The following is a 19402-nucleotide window of genomic DNA, read 5'->3' on the forward strand; positions in this document are numbered from 1 at the left end:
TAATGGCAGAGCCAAGATTTAAACTGGGGAAGTGTGGGGAGGGTAGGATGAGGCAGGGAGAACTTTGCTGTGTATAGCGCTACCTCTGTGAGTTGATGTCACCAGGGAGTAGGCAGAATAAGCTAAGCTATGGCATCTTCAAGAGAGCAGAGCATTTAAACACAACTGCGGTGCGGCGGAGAAGGAAAGAAGCAATATGTCAACAAAGGGTCTCACCGTCATACCTCAGACTCAATGTAAGGAAACTCGGAAACCAGGCGATTTCCAACAATAGGCCATCTCTTCCCGGTCACCTGGGCCAACTTTGCCACTTCAAAGGCCTTGTCCCCAAATGTATTTGAGAGATGTTGAGCCACCTACGGGATCAAGAGCGGATTAAAAAAAGAACTGTTTCATCAGCCAGCACTTCCTGGAATACAGCTCCATCTTGAAGGAGCTGCCCTTGACAGTTTTCCTGTGGCCTGTTAACTAATAGGTCAAAGGCGGCATCCGATGAGGGCTGGGTGGGAGGAAACAGCTCAGGCTGGGAACGCTTAGGCTAGCACTAACACGGCTATGCATGTATCAATGGAACAGTGACTGATGACGCTTCAAGGTTTCTGCTACTGTCGTCACATTTGAAGAATAGCTTTGCTTGGGACCAAGAAGCCAAGAGGCTTCTTCGACTGTCACGGTTAGGAGACAGCACGCGTGTGCGTGCGCACACTGATCAAAACTGGGATTGTGTAAATTGGGGTTACAGAGCATAGAGCCCCTGAACAACAACAACAACAACAACAACAACAACAGAAACGATAGTAGTAATAATAATGGGTTAAGGCTCAATTTAGCCCAGTTAAACAACATTTATAGTTGGCTTTTAATCACTTGATGCATATGCTTTTTTAAAAAAATCTTAATCTAAACAAAGAACTTTGAATTAGGTAAGGGCCAAAATAAGAGGCATTTTGAGTGAAAGAAGGGAAGCCCCTTTCCCTTTCTTCCACTACCCCTTGCCCAACAAGTCCCAACCTTTTGCCTCATTCTAGCTTCTCCCGCTGCATCCTCTGCTTCCTCTTCTCATTGCCTTCATGCCCGCCTCTTCCATCCTCCTTTGCTTCCTGTGTGGTCCCTCTGAACATCCGTAGGCTGGTTGTAGTGGCAACACCTGGATCAGTTAGTAGGGCAGGGCAATGGTCCCTACCAACACCAGTATCCAGAGGACAAGTGACATGAAAGTCACAAACTCCTCTGCTCACAGAAGGAGCTTCCTCCAACAGCCCCTCTGCAGTTAACCCAGCCCACACTGTTCAATAGTGGCCTTAAAAACCCTCGAGAAAGGTTGGGGGCCGGCTGCAGGAAGCTACAGCAGGCTGGGCAAGATCCTTTTTTGTAAACTGCTTTGAGGTTTTAGTACAATCAAGCTGCAAAAGTATTGTGAAATAAAAATAACGTTCCCCTCTGCCCACAGTTCTTCGGATCCAAGGTGTTGCATTCTTTACGGCATTGTTTTAAGATTTAAAAAGAAATCACACCACAAGCCTCACCTCACTCTCAAGTCCATAATCTTGAACCAGTCGAATATAAAGAGTCGGGCTCCAACCCTCTCCACCCTGTAAGAAGAGACCCACTGTCTTACAGGGACCCGCGCGCAGGCCATGAGCTTTTATTGCAGCATCAATTGTATCCTCTGCCATCGAGCGATAGGTTGTCCATTTCCCACCTGGAAACATTAATTTAAAAGAATACTGAAGGCGCCCTGCATCCGCCACTTCCTATCTACCTCAACAATTTGTGGTTTAGGGTTTCTAAATTACAAAATCAGGCAACAATCCAATACAAATCCCATGTAACAACCCTTGAAACTACAGTCATACCTTGGGTTACGTATGCTTCGGGTTGCGTACTCCACAAACTCGGAAATATTTTTCACTGCTTTTCGCCACGCATGCAGTCTGCGCATGCACAGAAGTGTGATATCGTGCTTTTGCACATGTGCAAAATGGACACTCAGGTTGCGTACTTTTTGGGGTGCGAACAGCACCCCGGAACGGATTGGGTACATAATCCGAGGTACAACTGTAGTCTCCCTCAAAAAAAGTCCCATTGTTTCAGAACTGAGAACTGCAGTCTACGCATCTGACTAACTTCACTCGGCACCAGGTGCTAGACCATTAAAGTTAATGATCGATTAACTAATAAAGAATTCAATGACTAAAAAAGCCTGCCAGTTTATTAAGGTCAGAGCAAAGGCTTTTTCATGTTGGCTTGATGTTGCATTCAACTTAGTGCTAAGGAGATCATTCCATTGGCACAAGCACTTCCACTTGGACAACAGAACAATCTCTCCTCTCCTCTCCTCTCCTCTCCCCATGTGCTGTTCTGGGGGTTCTCCTGACCGTTCAGAGCAGATGGGGGGGGGAGTGTTGGGTGCATGCAGAGGGAAAGCCCCATTGCGCAAGTGGGAATCTTTACATTAGCTTCAGCCAGTGCAACCGCTGAGTTGAAAAGGCTCTATAATTGGGAGAATCGAGTGCCTGGCACCAGCGAATATGCCACACAGCTGTTTTGATTGCCTATTGCTTTATGAAGCACCTGTGTTGCTTACTGTCTTGCTAGAAGAATGTTCCTGTGCCTTGACCCAGACCTGTTGCTCACATCAGTAGCTGTCAGGGAAAGATGAGGGTGGGTCTCTGATACACCAGGGGTATGACTGGTACTGCTACTAATGACTTGAGGTGTGGTGTGCATAGTCCTTTATATTTAAGTCACTTGTAGGCCAGTGCCTGTTCCCCTCTAAAAATGCGCTCATGGGGTCTTCCATCAAGCTAAGACAACTGAGCTAACAAACCTTAGTCTACAAATATTTTCTGTTATCAAGAGGTAGTGGGAGGATGCCATTTGAAACAAAACAATTGTGCTGGAAGACGGTGGCTTAGCCCTTCCACTTACCACTTCTTTCAAGTGTAGCACCCAGCCACCTCACCCATTGCATCCCCCTCCCCCCGCCCAAGCATCTCAGGTTGAAAGTGAAGGTCTGGTACCTGCTATAGTCACAAGGCCGCTGTCGCTAACATGCACCACATGATTCCGAGATATGGATTGGGTGTCTTTAGAATTGGGGTTTGTTACTAGGGGACGAATCCCACTCCATGCTGCCAAGACATCTCCTCTCCTCACTGTGGTTGAAAAGAAAAAAAGAAATCCCATCAGAAGTGCTTCCTCAGGAAAGTAACAACAACAACAACAACAACAACAACAACAACAACAACAACAACAACAACCATTTTAAAAATATGCCACCGATGTAATCTTGGGAAAATAACATTGCCAGCTCTGCAAATGTTAATGACAGAAAGGTAAAGAAAGAAGAAAGAGAGGTACAACTGCAACTTTTGATTCAATAATGTTTAAGCAGTGTATACTCATTTTGGAAAAGGGGGAAGTCAAGAAAACATAGTCTAATTTACCCAAAATGAAAGTTTGCATCAATGGAAATCACACAGAAAAATTTCCTGGATGTCAAAATTTAACCACCACCAAGGTCTTAACGTCATGAAACCTTTTGATCACAAAGGCATTATAAAATCTGTTCCCGCAGCCATTCAAAAGCATGCATTTTCTGCCATACAATGCTACAGTAGACAAGCAGCTAAGTACACGTGCCGTTTATACTGACACACACCAAAGGGCATTAGGAAGTTAACTTGAGATCTCGGCATGGCAACATGTAGCACAATACATGTGTCTTATTACCTTCAAGCTCAATAGAATATTGAGAACACCCATGATCATTTTTAAGATTCTGGTCCTCCTAGAAACATATATACAATGCCCATACTTGGATAGCATGGTAAGCCATGCTGCTGGCATTATCACTATTCACATTGTTGGATAGAGGGTGAATATCTGGAACCACAACTTGCTTATCTTCCTAGGAGCAGAATGATAACAAGCCTGCCTCCAACTTGCTTTCTGACATAGCAAGCAAAAAATCAGCCAAGTAATCCAATTGCTCATTTTTTGCTCCAAATTGCACTATGCTAATGAAGGGCCACGGGTGGCGCTGTGGGTTAAACCACAGAGCCTAGAGCTTGCCAATCAGAAGGTTGGCGGTTCGAATCCCCGCAACGGAGTGAGCTCCTGTTGCTTGGTCCCAGCTCCTGCCAACCTAGCAGTTCGAAAGCACGTCAAAGTACAAGTAGATAAATAGGTACCGCTCTGGTGGGAAGGTAAACGGCATTTCCAGGTGCTGCTCTGGTTTGCCAGAAGCGGCTTAGTCATGCTGGCCACATGGCCCGGAAGCTGTATGCCAGCTCCCTCGGCCAATAAAACGAGATGAGTGCCACAACCCCAGAGTCGTCCGCGACTGGACCTAATGGTCAGGGGTCCCTTTACGTTTAATGAAAAACAGATAATCTATATGCTTGGGCAAAGCTCAAAGTTACTGTGTTTTTAGAACTGTGACTTAAGTAGTCAAGTGCAAAAACACAATATGCCTGGAACTATTCAGACAAACCATTTGCCACATGTATCATAAAATCTGAGCTTGCCCAGCCACACACAGAATGACTGTGTTGAGTGGCTTCAAAAGTTTCATCATATTTTTATCTGGTCAAACCTTGGGAAAGAGCAGTGTAGTCATTCACTGCATGCATTTTATGGAAGGCAGATTTTCTGAGTAGCTCTGCATAGGTGAAGGAGGTCAAGGAAATTTAAAATTTATCGGTTTTCACACTTATGGCCCTCTGTTTGGATTTATTATTTCTTTTAGTACTCAGGTTACGCCGTTTCCTTTTAGACCACCTCAAAAGGGTCAGGAAAATGTCACTGTGGCCAAGCACCAAAACACTTTACTTATCCACTTGTCATCAAGATAGAATAGAGCCAAGGGCCCTCCTCCATCAGTGGGTCTTATCTGATACTTCTCTTGAAAGCAACATGACACCTTACCTTCCCAATCCAACTCAGTAATGAGCTACTTTCTCCTTGAATTTTGCATTCTGCACATAATTTCCTTTAGACTGCTTTGCTGCATTATGTGTTAATACTTTTGTTTTGGAGGATGGGGAAATGATATGTCTCAACTGACCCAGTGCGACTACAATGCCACTCATCAGTTTCTTAAAGCGGAATTAATGTAACAAATAAAATGAAAATAAATACTCCGGCTGCTTCTACATTTACTGGCTATAATTGCTCTATCTTCCTAACAAGCATTTGACCAATTATACAGTTCAGGACCCCAGATCCTCAAGGACCGCCTCTCCTATAAATGAACAAGCCCAGACCCTGTGATAATTCATGTGCACCCCTTCCATGGAAGGTTCAGAGGCTAGAGATTGGGCCTTTTCAGTGGGGACTCCCCTCTTGTGCAAATATTACATGCCTGGTGCCATCTTTATCTATTTTTAGGTACCCGGAAAATACTTTTTTCTTTACCCAGGCTTTTGGCCCTTAATTTGAAAGGCGGCATTATGGCCTCGTTTTAGTAAGTCGGGATCTGTAAGCCATGCCTTTTCTTTGTATGGATGTGGTTTTAGGTTTTTTATTGGTTCTTCTTAACTGATTTTAATGTAAGTCGCTTTGAGTCACTCTGGGGAAAAAGAGACTAATAAATAAAAATTCTTTGTCTATTTATCAATACAGCTATAACCTCCACGGGATCATTAGATTATGACCACTGGTGGCACTAGGACAGAAAGGGTAGAGGGTGAGGATAAAAACAGGTAAGCACTGCTACACAAATGTAAATTGAACTTTACCCAGAGTGGAGCAAATATGAAAATATATATATATGGGGGGACACAGAATGACAACCTCTTATTGCCTTCTGTATCTATGTCCAATGAATAGACTATTGCCATAGAAGTTTTAAACTTATACTGTAGCAAAGTATTTTATGTGCGCCATAGTTTACTATCATTGCATCTATCCTCTTTTTAGAGCACACTTCCCATCTTTTGTTTTATTTCCTGGAAAACGTTTAATCTAACATTCACTGCTAGGGCCTCTAATTACAAAAGTATTTTTCTTAGCGCTTCTATTGAAAACAGATTTGCAAGCCTACAGTAGACTGTAAAGTAGGACAGGAATCTGAACAGGAAGCATGTTCTATAAGACTACATAACCTGACATCACTGGTCCAAAACGAAAAACACAAAATGAAGCAGCACACAGCAAGTGTTGTTGTTGTTGTTGTTACCCTCAATGTGCTTCAGGAAGGACTAAGGCATAACAACCCATCAACAGATTTGTTTCAGTGTTTTCCAACCTAGGGTGGCAGTCAGGCGAGTGAGTGCACAGTCTTTCCTTCTGCCAAATTTAAAAGGGAAATCTCCCAATGGAAGCTGAGAAACGCAGATTTAATGAAGAACCGTAGAGCCTCATACTTAATATCACAGAAGGTGTCATTTATTTTACAATATAATTGAGGTAGTTTCAATATATAGTTTCTACACTATGGCCCTACGTTCCCCCCCCCCACATAAGGTCTTTTTCCAGCAGAGAGGAAGGCTGTAAAACGCTGTAGCCCTTTTCATAAAATAATAAATCATATCAAAGCACAACCATCCAAGGGCCAGTTCACAGAATGACTGCTTTGGCAATATAATATACAAGGTGAGTGGGGTGAGGGAACAGCTTTGCCATTGTGAGCATTCAACATCATATGTAGTTAATACAAAACACTGTGCCCATGCACATACAAATATATAAAGAGTTCATCAGCCCATGTCCCTTAATCTGAAGGATACTGATGCAATGGTTTGAAGGTCTGAACAAACCCAATGAACACACAACAGAAATGTCACTAGAACCAGGGCAGCAAAGTAAAAATGGGTGTTGGACATAAGACAACTCAAATCCCTGCTCTATCATGAAACTGTGTGTCCTTGAGTCGGTCACTTTCCCAGTCTCAAGCTTAACATATGCCACAGGGCTGTTGTACAGATAAAATGGGTGTGAAATCTTAAACTGCCCTAATCTCCTTGGAAGAAAGTCACGATAAAATGTATGTGCTTTACAATGGGGGGGGGGGGAATGAAGTATGTGCAATTAACCCAATACTGAAAGACCATGATTATGAAAAAAGGAAAACTGTTGGATCTTGAAACAGGAAGAAAACGTTTTAGGCAACTAAGCATGATTAGCAGTTATATTGCACTTGCCTCCACTTATTTTAGCTTTAAAACTGGTACTGGTACTTATTAGTCAAATTTGTATTCTGCCTTTCCATGAACAAAACCCAAGGCAGCTAGTTGCTATCTCCATGTGGACATTAACAAATATTGTAGGAGCCCTGTCTTCAAAATCAAGCACACACAGAGTCCTGGAGAGGTCATAAGGACATTATAAGATCCTGCTGGATCCAGCCATTGTCCTATCTAGTCCAGCATCCTGCTTTCACAGTGGCAAACCAGATGCCTGTGGAAAACACACAAGCAGGACCTGAGCACAAGAGCACTCTCCCTTTCTGTGGTCTCCAGCAACTGGCATTTGGAAGCATTACTGTCTCCAGCTGTGGAAGCAAAGCATAGCTATCATGGCCAGTAGCCATTGATAAGCTTTCTCCTCAATGAATTTATCCATTCATCTAAGTTGGTGGTCATGACTCATTTGAGAGTGAGCTATTGAATAATCTATGGCCTTTTAAAAGTGGGGAGACTGCTATTATTATTTTTCTGTGGTTTTTTTTTAAAAATTACTATGCTATGTAAATTATGTTTTTAAAATTGTACACCAGCCTGAGAACTTCAGATGAACTTCAGATCAAATTGAATAAATAATACTAATACTGTACAGTACTAATAATAGTTTAACTATGTGCTGCATGAAGGTCTATTGGACAAACTTTAAATATCAAAGTACTTTTTACAGTCTTTGGTCCACTGTTCCACAGCCTCTCATTAGTTTCAATTTGTACTTTGAAAAAGGCCGAAACTAGCCCTCTGAGACGCAATCCACAATGGTATACTAGAAGTGTGTAGATTTTGGTGCAGTTGGCACAACCACTGCTTGGATGATAACCATGACAAGTGCCACCCTCCAAATCAAAAACCGGAATCTTGTTTAGCCAACAACTGCACCCAAGTGACCCTTTAAAAAAACGAAAAGGACCCAGCCACAATAAAGACCGTAATGGTACCTAAAGACTCCCTTCTCACTCACAGAGCAGATGTTTTACTATTAACCTCCCCTAAATGAAACAGAGCTGCAAAAGTCTGTAAAACTAATTTCATCCTCTTACTTAACAATGGATAAAAGCAATCTTACACAAAGGCTTGTGTGTCAGGGTCTGGTGAGGGGGGGGAGGGTTACATATTTTAAGATACTGCTTTCACAGGAGTGTTAACAGAAAAATCAATAATGCCTTGTAAAAATATCCCGAAAGAACAGAGAAGAGATCTGAGAAATCAATGTTGTTCTGCCAGCATGTTTAACCCACCAGAATGAAGTGCTAATCACAGAAATAAGATACCATATTACATTTATAAATTAATGAATCTAGAAAAAAAGCAGCATGTGTGACACTATAATTAAACAGCTGGAACACATCCAAGCCTGTGTAAGTTGATAACCCTGCCACTGTATTTGGCAGCAAAAAGGCAGGTCTGCAGTGAGTTGATACGGCCAGCACAATTGTTAATTCTCTAACAGACAATCTATAAACACGACTAATTACACATGTGGAAAAACAGTGTGCAACCCAGGTTGGTTACTTTCAAAAGAATTAAATGCTCAAGAAAACTACTTCGGCAGAACTGCCCTGCAAAAAATTCTGTCTTAATCAATTCTCCAAGCTGCAGCTTAGTGTAACCAACCACCTTGCCTGACAAACCACAGCTCTTTATTAATTTCTGCACGAGGGACCTAATGATAGCGGTTCCCCCCCCCCTTCTCCAGTAGACCATTTTTCTTTAATGGCTACAACAATAACAGAACTATCAATTACCCATTTCAAGGAAGAACAAACAAGCAATCTAGAATTTTCAGTCTGTGGAGAGGAGGTTGCCGAATATGAATATTCAGCCTCTGTCAACACCTACAAAGGGCAACTTAGAGTTCATGCCTTTTTATAGAATCATTTTTAAAGGACTAGATGATTCAGGGGCTTGGTAATGAAATCTGAAGCTTCTTGTGTATCTCAATACTCAAATCAGATTCCAGTTGGCTGATTATCAGAAGACTCTTCAATGTCCTATAACAGGGATAGCCAATATGGCACCCATTAGATGTTGTGAATTATCAGACTGGGTCAATAGTCAGGGACAATGGGGGTTGTATCCAAAACATCTGGATGGTGCTATATTGGCTGCCTTTGAGCCAGTGTGGTGTAGTGGTTAAGAGTGGTGGATTCATAATCTGGGGAACCAGGTTCGCATATCCGCTCCGCCACATGCAGCTGCTGGGTGACCTTGGGCTAGTCACACTTCAGCCCCACCCACCTCACAGAGTGTTTGTTGTGGGGGAGGAAGGGAAAGAGAATGTTAGCCGCTTTGAGACTTCTTCGGGTAGTGATAAAGCGGGATATCAAATCCAAACTCTTCTTCTTCTATATTAAACAAACGGTGTGTCATTTTAGCTTCCCAGTGTTCCCCTTGTTGAGATGGGCGCCAGGAAATAACTCTCCTAGTTTGAGATCATTCTAAAGAAGCTGAATACAGCAGGAAGTTGTTGCTGGCAGATTTCTTAACTTTTTTAAAAAAATAAAACTACAGTGGTACCTCTACTTACAAATAACTCTACTTACGAATTTTTCTACTTACAAATTGAGCTCCGTCCGCCATCTTGGATGCAGTTTAGATAGGATTTTTTCAACTTACGAATTTTTAGATAGGGTTGCTTCAACTTACGAATTTTTTCTCCCAATGCATTCCTATGGGATTCGACTTACAAATTTTTTCGACTTACAAATGTGTGTTCGGAACGCATTAAATTCGTAAGTAGAGGTACCACTGTATGCAGGGTGAAAGTGAATCACAGCTGAAGTAGAGACTTCCTATTTCTCTAATGCCTAAGGATCTATTGAAAGCTAGCAGCTACACTCACCTCTTACAAATCCTATCACTTAATGTGGATTAAATACTCTTCTTTGAAGGTATAAATATAATTATTAGAATTCCACACATTGATAAAATTGCTGAAGATCTCCTATTTTTATGTTGGGTTTCCAAATCCTGAATATTTATAATGAGACCTCTGGGTATAGGGCAGTATATAAATTCAATAAATAATAAATAAGGATGATGATGATGATGATGATGATGATTTTTGTCTTCTTGCTGATGTTGCTATACAAATCCCCCCAGCAGTTGCTTTCAATGCATCCCTAACTATATGGTGGGCTTGCACATCTGGGGTGATATTCAAATGCAAATACTCCATTATACTATTGTATAATATAATCAGTGTCTGATTTATCATTTAAAACACTAATTAGAAATTTCTAATTTATGTTTGTGATTGTGCCAGGCCATGAACAGTACAGTCATACCTCATGTTGCGTCCGCTTCAGGATGCGTCTTTTCATCTTGTGAACGCGGCCAACCCGGAAGTGTTTACTTCCAGGTTTCGCCGCATGTGCACGCACAGAAGCATTCTGTGCACTTCGCGCATGCGCAGAAGCACTCTATCGTGCTTTGCGCGTGCACAGAAGCACCGCTCTGGTTGCGGACTTTTCGGGTGCGAACCGCACACCGGAACGGACCAGAGGTACCACTGTAGTTTGTGCTGGAATAATTGACTTTACCCTTCTTACATACCTTATTACTCTAAAGGTACGTCGAGCAAAAGTCACATAACCCTGAATAACTTTCCCAGGGATGTGAAAACAGATATGTGACTATCATATGATGTGCTGCCATAGTTGGGGGTGGGGGTTAGATGTAAGAAATCCATATTCAGATCATTAGACAAAACTGCTTCATACTTTTTACACAACAGCTAAGTAACACTGATGCTTGCTGCAGTACAAAGGGCAGGCGGGCCTCTTTAGTGTTTGTTCACTGCAGATTTAGAGGGGCACACCTACCCTTCGCACTGTGTTGTGAAAAGACCACAGGAACGCAGAAATCAGCTTCAGCCATGGAGCTCCATAGGTGATCCTATTTTTCAGCCTAACCTACTTTACTGAAACTATGCCAATGATGCTCCACTGCCACTCAGAGTTCATCCAACTGGATGGGTTGGATATCACCACTGTAGGACATACTTGCCAAGCTACGCTTTTTCACAGTGTGCATTTCTGCCTCATATCAGAAGCAACACCATGCGTCAGTCTAAACACACCTTGGTGCAAATATCACTGTACTTCCAGCATTTCATTCCCATCCAACTTGTTTACTTAAAGTCTGTTCCTCCATCCCGCAACCGTGTGCATACTGTATATACCTGCAACTCAAGATAACATTTCAGGCACCTATAGCCACGAAAGCTTATGCCATTATACATTTGGTGGAATTTAAAAGTGCTGCATGGCTTTTCACAGTTTATGGAAAGAACATGGTTTATAGACTCAGAAGTATTCGCCATTATACATTTGGTGGAATTTAAAAGTGCTGCATGGCTTTTCACAGTTTATGGAAAGAACATGGTTTATAGACTCAGAAGTATTCTTGGAGCTAATTTTGCCGAAAATTACCTTCAACATCACAACTAAGATAGTTGCGCACTTCCGTCAAAATGAAATTGATATCTTCTTCTGTAGGAATTGGGTGACTTGTGACTTCGGTTGCAGTATCCGTAGTACCAGCAATAGTCATCTTTTGCCACGGCAAGAAGAAAATCACTCTGCCATCACTCGTGGATGGGTCAAGAAGTCCCATATTATCAGGGCTGGAATAAAGCAAATTGGGGTTGTTGTTTTCAAAAAATTCACATATCCCTTAAAACATTCAGAGCAAAAAGAAAAAAGGCAGAAATAAGATACTATAAAGCACTTGTTTAGGAGTGTTATTCATATAACACTGGGGACACTTGTTGCAGAACTCACAGAACTTATACAGAGCACAATTAGGGTTCAAAATGAAAGCTTTCGGAAAGCTCACAAGCAGATTCCCGTTTCCCTTCCCCAGGAGCTGTTATTCTGAGAAAGAGTGAGTGTTAAGTGGCCACATGAGGCACAACCATGCAAATAAGAGAGAAAGTTGTATGTGCAGTCGTATTATGTTCACAATCTCTAAAAACAGGAATATCCTTTTAAATATGTATTCTCTGGCTCAACTTGCTGTCTTTGGGTATCTGCTCTCTACATTAGTTTGCAGCACAGCTGCAGTGACCTAATCTCATGGAAGGATGATGCTGTTTGGTAGTTGTTGTTTAGTCATTTAGTCGTGTCCGACTCTTCGTGACCCCATGGACCAGAGCACGCCAGGCACTCCTGTCTTGCACTGCCTCCCGCAGTTTGGTCAGACTCATCTTGGTGGCTTCGAGAACACTGTCCAACCATCTTGTCCTCTGTCGTCCCCTTCTCCTTCTGCCCTCAATATTTCCCAACATCAGGGTCTTTTCCCGGGCGTCTTCTCTTCTCATGAGGTGGCCAAAGTATTGGAGCCTCAGCTTCACGATCTGTCCTTCCAGTGAGCACTCAGGGCTGATTTCCTTCAGAATGGATAGGTTTGATCTTCTTGCAGTCCATGGGACTCTCAAGAGTCTCCTCCAGCACCATAATTCAAAAGCATCAATTCTTCGGCAATCAGCCTTCTTTATGGTCCAGCTCTCACCTCCATACATTACTACTGAGAAAACCATAGCTTTAACTATACGGACCTTTGTCGGCAAGGTGATGTCTCTGCTTTTTAAGATGAGACACCACCTTGGAGCTTTAAGATGTTTAGTAGTAGGGAACGTAAAAGGACAGGCAATAGTGTTTTTATCTTAGATTTAAGGGGGGGTTAAGTGTGTGTGTGTGTGTGTGTGTGTGTGTGTGTGTGTGTGTGTGTGTGTATCTCAGCCTTTAACCTGGCAGCTGGTCCATATAGTTAGTTGGATAGGGATTGTAAGCCCCACACTTTAAGGAGGCAAAAACACCCGCTAGAGACTGTAATGAAGAGGACAATGCGGAGGAAAAACCAAACACACTGGAGTGTGGTGCAATGGTTGGAGTGTTGAACTTCGGAGACCAGGATTCAAATTGGCACATAGGCATGAAGCTCACTGGGTGACCTTGAGCCTGTCACCATCTCTCAGTCTAACCTACCTCACAGGGTTGTCATGGGGATAAACTGGAGAGGGGAGAACCATGCATACTACCTTGAGCTCCTTGGAGGAAAAGTGAGATATAAATGTAATTGTTGTTGTTTAGTCATTTAATCGTGTCCGACTCTTTGTGACCCCATGGACCAGAACACGCCAGGCACTCCTGTCTTCCACTGCCTCCCGCAGTTTGGTCAGACTCATGTTGGTAGCTTCGAGAACACTGTCCAACCATCTTGTCCTCCGTCGTCCCCTTCTCCTTATGCCCTCCATCTTTCCCAACATCAGGGTCTTTTCCTTTTCCAGGGAGTCTTCTATTCTCATGAGGTGGCCAAAGTATTGGAGCCTCGGCTTCAGGATCTGTCCTTCCAGTGAACACTCAGGGCTGCTTTCCTTAAGAATGGATAGGTTTGATCTTCTTGCAATAATAATAATAATAACAACAACAACAACAACAATAGCTGGCATCTTGAGTAAGATAGACCTGTTTTAATGCAAAGTATAGTAACTCAAGCAGTAGTCAAATCAAAGGTTGTTGTGAATTAGCTTCTAAGCTTGATGATAATAAAAAACCCATATAGTTACATCCAAACAGAAAGTCATTCACTCTCATACATGACTGTGCACATGTTTCTTCTTGCAGATACTTTCCTGTTGAAGGGGAAATGTCACATGTGAAGTGCCCCTCCAAGAGAAGATGACAATTACATACACTTGTGTAAGTTCTGCAACTAAGAAGTCTTTGAGATGATATTTATATACAGCTTAAGAATACATTTGGAGAAGCAGAGCTTAAAAAGTAGGTGTCAACATGGACTTGTAAGGTAAACCATGGCAGACAAGTAATTACTTTTCAAAATGAATTCACTATTGATTTAGAGAGGCAGGAAAACTTAGAAATTTAATATACAGACTCGGAATCTTCAAAAAACTTTCGGAAAGTTTTCAAATAAGGTTTCTAAATTGGCATAAAATAAGCAGAACTACAGAGCGGCTGAGTGTATTCTTTGCAAAGATTGCTGGGAGATCATTTACGTTCTTTTTTAATGTCATGGAATCGCTAGAAGAACCTAAATTGGGGGAAATGGTAAATGATTTCAAATCCAACTTTCTTGCCCATTTCTATCACTGCCTGTTCGATCTCCTTTCAATAATTACTCTGACAAATAACAGAAAATTCCAGAATACAATCAGGGTGAGATTTTAGGATACAGTAATACTATTTAACATTTATAAAGCATTTCAGGACATCCACAGAGCTTCACCTACATCACAGAACAATGTCGTAAAATAGAGCACTTTTATTAACTCCATGTTCCAGGTGGGACTGAAGGCCTATGACAGAGAATGACTTACCTTAACCCACCTGGCGAAAATTATTTTTACACTTTCTGAACCACGCCTACATCTAGGTATGGATTCCGGGATGCTGCTCAGTGAAACACAAATATCCAATTCAAAGTACTGGTTTTGACCTATACAGCTCAGGCCTGCAATACAGCAAGGACCGCCTCTCTCCTTATGAACCTACCTGGACCCTGCAATCATCTTTTGAGGCCCTTCTTCATGTGCCTCCTCCACGAGAGGTCCAAAAGGTGGCAACATGAGAAGAGGCCTTTTCTGCACTTGCCTCCCTGTTTGTGGCATGCTCTCCCCTGGGAGGCTCAATTGGTGCTTCATTACGTATCTTTAGGCACCAGGCCTTTGGTTAATAACATTCCTTTTCTCCCAGGCCTTTGGTTAATAATTAAATTATCTATGGCCTTTTAAATGGTGGTGGTAGTGGGGTTATTGTCTTTGTTTGTTATTATGCCATATATTGTTGTGTTTTTATATTGTAAACTGCCCTGTGATCTTCAGATATATAAAGACTTGAGATATACAGTCATACCTTGGAAGTCGAATGGAATCCATTCCGGAAGTCCGTTCGACTTCCAAAACATTCGGAAACCAAAGCGTGGCTTCTTATTGGCTGCAGGAAGCTCCTGCAGCTAATCAGAAGCCCCATCGGATTTTCAGTTTCAAAAAATATTTCGCAAACCGGAACAGTCACTTCTGGGTTTGCGGCGTTCCGGAGCTAAAGAACTAAGCTGTTCAAAAACCAAGGTACGACTGTATAAAGATATTCAGATATATAAGACTATCTAGTTTCTTTTTATTCTCCTCTTCAATAAATCTGTGTTTTTCATCTAAGAAATGAGGCAGACCTGGGTAACAACTGGGGTTTTTAAAATTCATTTGGAATCTACCATTGCTTTATTTCTTCTTCCCAGTAGGCCTTGATGCAACCCGATGCCTGCACTGCACCTAAACAGTGTGGAAAATGTTTGCTGCCTCCTATTACTTTCTTCCTTACGGCTCTCAACAGATACAGATTCATGATGTTACCACCAGCCAATGCCCCAACCCTTGCCTTGCTTTGTTTTACATCTAGCCTGAGTACTGGCTGGTGCAATAAAGGTATTACCCTAATGTGGATTTTGTATTTTTTTTTCCCCTTACGGCCAACGTGTCTACGTTTAATTTTTGAATTCAAGGGAAAGCCCCTTTAGCTACGGTGTTGGATAGTTTACATCCTTTTGAATGTTACATCCAATGATGTAACTGCTGCAGGCAGAATCTATGTTAACACTGTTCTCAAAGAAAATAAGAAAGCCCATCTTCGGATCAGGGATCTGTTTTTACATCTTCTAAGAGGCAGAACCAGAGCCACTGCTGTAGCCAACACATAGCAGAAACTACAGGCGACATCAACGGGATTAAGGGCTGAAATTTATATGAGATTAGTCACACTAACATCATCAGAGTGTGAGCAAGTCATGCAGGAGGTACTTATATGAGGACATGTATCTGAAGAACGGAATTAATGAGAGCAGGGGGACACAGGGACTATTAATGAAGAATATAAAAATGTAAGAACCTACTGGGAAACGCTTGCATTGTATTAACATTAAATTAATTAAATCTTATCTACATTTACACATAAAAAGCCTTTAAACTATTTACCATTTTCCCAAGATCATGTCAAAGTACTTTCCCAAAGAGACCAGTACTGTAATGAAATGACACACATTTTCCTGCTAAACAGGATTTAGTTGGCACTAGGGGCAAAAACCTGTTGCTCAATTAATACACACGTTTGTTTGTTTGTTTGTTTGTTTGTTTGTTTGTTTCTGCATGGCGTGTATTATTTATTATACAGACAAATTCGTCGGCTTAACTATGTTTAGGATGAGATCAATCTACTTTTCACTCAGCAGCAGAGCAAATGATCTGCATAGGCAGGAGTTGTCGCTGAAACAAAGTCAGTTGCATATTGAGAGATGCTGAGGAAGAAGGCAAAGAGAGAGACTGGCCCTGAGTTTATTATACTGTGTATAAACCAGACTGCACACACAATCCTGGGCTCCATCTAAGACTGAAGGTGTAACTACCCGCAAGCTCTCCCGTAGCAAAAGAAGAAAAGCCAAAATATTTGCGTTTCAGCTGCTCCCGCCTTCCATCTCTACTGAATGCTTTTGAGTGTACTCGTTTTGTTCATTATAGTAGGTGGATGATGTGGGCTGTAGCCGTAGCAACCATGCAAATAGCTGCGAGTAATTGCCCCAGCTGTCCAGTTTTAAGCATGTATTAACTACAGAGTGTAATAAAGATATCCTTGTCTGAGAGTTCTGTCACTTTATAGGTGAATAATGGATGCCCTAGACTTTGACAAGACGGAACCTCTGAGCTGGATTGAGTACGGGGATCCCGCTACCAAAAAAAGGATACCATCAAGCAGGGGTAACCAACATGGTGCCCACTGGTTTAGTGGACTACAAATGCCATCTTCCCTAACCATAGAGCCATACTGGCTAGGGCTCATGGGAGTTGTAGTCCAAAACACCTGGACGCCACCATGTTGGCTACCCGCCATAAATGGTAGAAGCTGGAACGCAAATCCCACACCACTTGAGGGCTGGAGCAATCCAACAAAGCTGTGAATTAGCAGCCAATTCCTGTACCTGCTGTGCTCTGGCAAGGCCAGGCAAAGTGATATACAGAGGAAACAAGCCCTATGGTTCCTTGGTAAAGGTGGACTAAGATGCCACACACCTTACTCAGCTGTTGGCTAAGATCCTGTTTTAACTATGTGTTCTCTTCCAGTTAGCCATACTGCAGATGAAATGCAGGGAGAGATGATGAAATGGTCCAATGGGATTTCCTAGCCTAAAGCAAGAGACCCAAGTAGAAGAAGAGTAGCACTGTTCTGCAGATGATGCACATGAGTTTGTGCAGGGCTATAACAAGAAGGTTCTATAGCAGTTCTCATGCTTCTGCTTGGCCTCTTATGCGTACACAACCTCCCACGAAAGTGGAAGAACATATTTCGGATTCCCCACCGCCACACACTTTCCTTGCATGATGTTCTAGCGCCGCTTCCCATGAGCTGAAGGTCCCCTTGTCCACATGTGGAGGGACATCTTTGAATCCACTATTAAAACTTTACATTTATGTAGAACATCTCAAGTGATCAAAGCACTTCTTTAGGACAGTCACGTAATGTAGGCCGATGCAGTAGCCGCAGGCCTTGAGTCAACTTGCTTAAGACTACCTTTTAGCTGTTACGCTGTAAACGCTTTATGAATCAGCTCACATATCCATGTTCGTTTTCCTTACACGAAACTCGGGGAAGCTAGCCTGGTGCCTTCAATACATATCTTTCAGCACCGTCAAAAACATTCCTCTTCTCCCAGGCCTTTGGCTTATTAAACAATTGTTGGCCTTTTAAACTGGGGTGGGAATTGTTATTACTTGTTACTATGTTGTATATTTTTGTGTTTTTATATTGTAAACCACCCTATGATCCTCCGATGAAATTTAACAAACAAATAAATGATACTCAGGGCAGGGACGGAGGAAGGGGGGTGCGGTGGCGGTCCACCCCAGGTGTCACCACTGAGGGGGGTGACAAAATGCTGGGCGGCACTCACCGCGGGGCCTGCAGCACACCCGAGCCACACGCCTCTCCTGGGAGTGATGTGGTGGCTTAGGTGCCTGCAGGCTCTGCACTGTCCCTAACAGTCCACCCACTGCCTCCTCCTCAGCTGTAGGGCGACTGAGTGGGAGGAGACAGGCAGGCTCCTCGGAGGCCCCGCGGAGTGTCTTGCCCCAGCTGGCCTGGCCCCGCCCCTGGGCGCAGGGCATGCGCGCCACCCCAGGTGCCCGATCAACTTGCTCAGCCGCTGATTCAGGGAGGAGCAGGAGGACACAGCAGTGGTTAGAGGTAAAAGATCGACTGAGGCATGGCCAAAAAATTGCCCGATTTTTGTTCTTCCAAAGGTGCTTGCTGCCAAAGTCACACAAGTGAAATGCTCCAGCATTTAAACTGGGAGCAGAGGTGAAGTAGATTAGGCAGAAGAGAAAGCATCTTCCTTACCCACTTTAGTTTGAACCAGTCAAGCCTTCCCCTTGATATGAAAGCATTCCACTTCCAGAGGCAGATTTTGGCATGGCAACACACAAGCAATGCTCTTTGAGCATTCAAAAGGTGACAGAGTTACGGGGAGGGCTGTACCATGTGTCTTCAGTAAGGGCATTTCCCCCCTCTGAGCTAAACCAAAAATGATGGGGGGGGAGAGAAGGGGAAATAAAAGCTTGCATTCACCCTGCGCTATTAACGGCAGCAAGTCTCTCTCTCTCTACAACTTTATTTTCTACACTGGACACACTTCTTCCGATTGTTATAAATGATTCAGGTTTTGAATATCGTTACCTGTAATAGCCAGGCATCACAATATGAACGCCTGCGCTTGGCTGACAGATGTTTGGTACTGTCTGCTCATCCATTTTCCGCACGGAGTCTGTGAAAGGTCCTGTAGCATTGATAACACATTTGGCTCTGACATCAAATTCCTGCCCTGTGAAAGAAAACAGCATCAATCACATACTCCATTTGTTTCCCTGTTCACTGACTCTCTGGATTATTAATTTATCTATGAAGTTAACCTATTGTGAAGTGTGTGTATTTATCTACACACACATGCACATCACACACACACACACACACACACAGAGCACACCGCAGAAGCTTAGCAGCTAGTATTGTTACCAAAAATTAGAAAATACGGTAGTTTTGAGGATAAATTTAATAAAAAGAAAAGAAAAAAATGAGAGAGAGAAAAATCCTCTCAGATAAAATCTAGAGTGGCAGAAGATTCCCCTCTCCCGATTTTACTTTTATTTATCG

The 19402-nt window shown here is 42.7% G+C and overlaps 1 protein-coding gene across 4 annotated transcripts in view; it reads right to left on the reverse strand.

Annotated features, from left to right (window-relative positions):
* Window positions 1-19402, reverse strand: part of GPD2 (glycerol-3-phosphate dehydrogenase 2) — an 85051-nt gene that overhangs the window by 12572 nt on the left and 53077 nt on the right. For all 4 annotated transcript variants that reach the window (XM_035131806.3, XM_035131815.3, XM_088661199.1 and 1 more), the window contains 5 exons: window positions 18929-19073; window positions 11621-11814; window positions 3024-3158; window positions 1527-1702; window positions 225-356 (listed from right to left, as the gene is read on the reverse strand). In XM_035131806.3, coding sequence (XP_034987697.1) covers window positions 225-356; window positions 1527-1702; window positions 3024-3158; window positions 11621-11814; window positions 18929-19073 — 782 coding nt within the window. The remainder of the gene's footprint in view (window positions 1-224; window positions 357-1526; window positions 1703-3023; window positions 3159-11620; window positions 11815-18928; window positions 19074-19402) is intronic.

The sequence above is a fragment of the Zootoca vivipara genome, chromosome 1 (assembly GCF_965207765.1).
Source record: "Zootoca vivipara chromosome 1, rZooViv2.hap1.1, whole genome shotgun sequence".
Taxonomy (NCBI): Eukaryota; Metazoa; Chordata; class Lepidosauria; order Squamata; family Lacertidae; genus Zootoca; species Zootoca vivipara.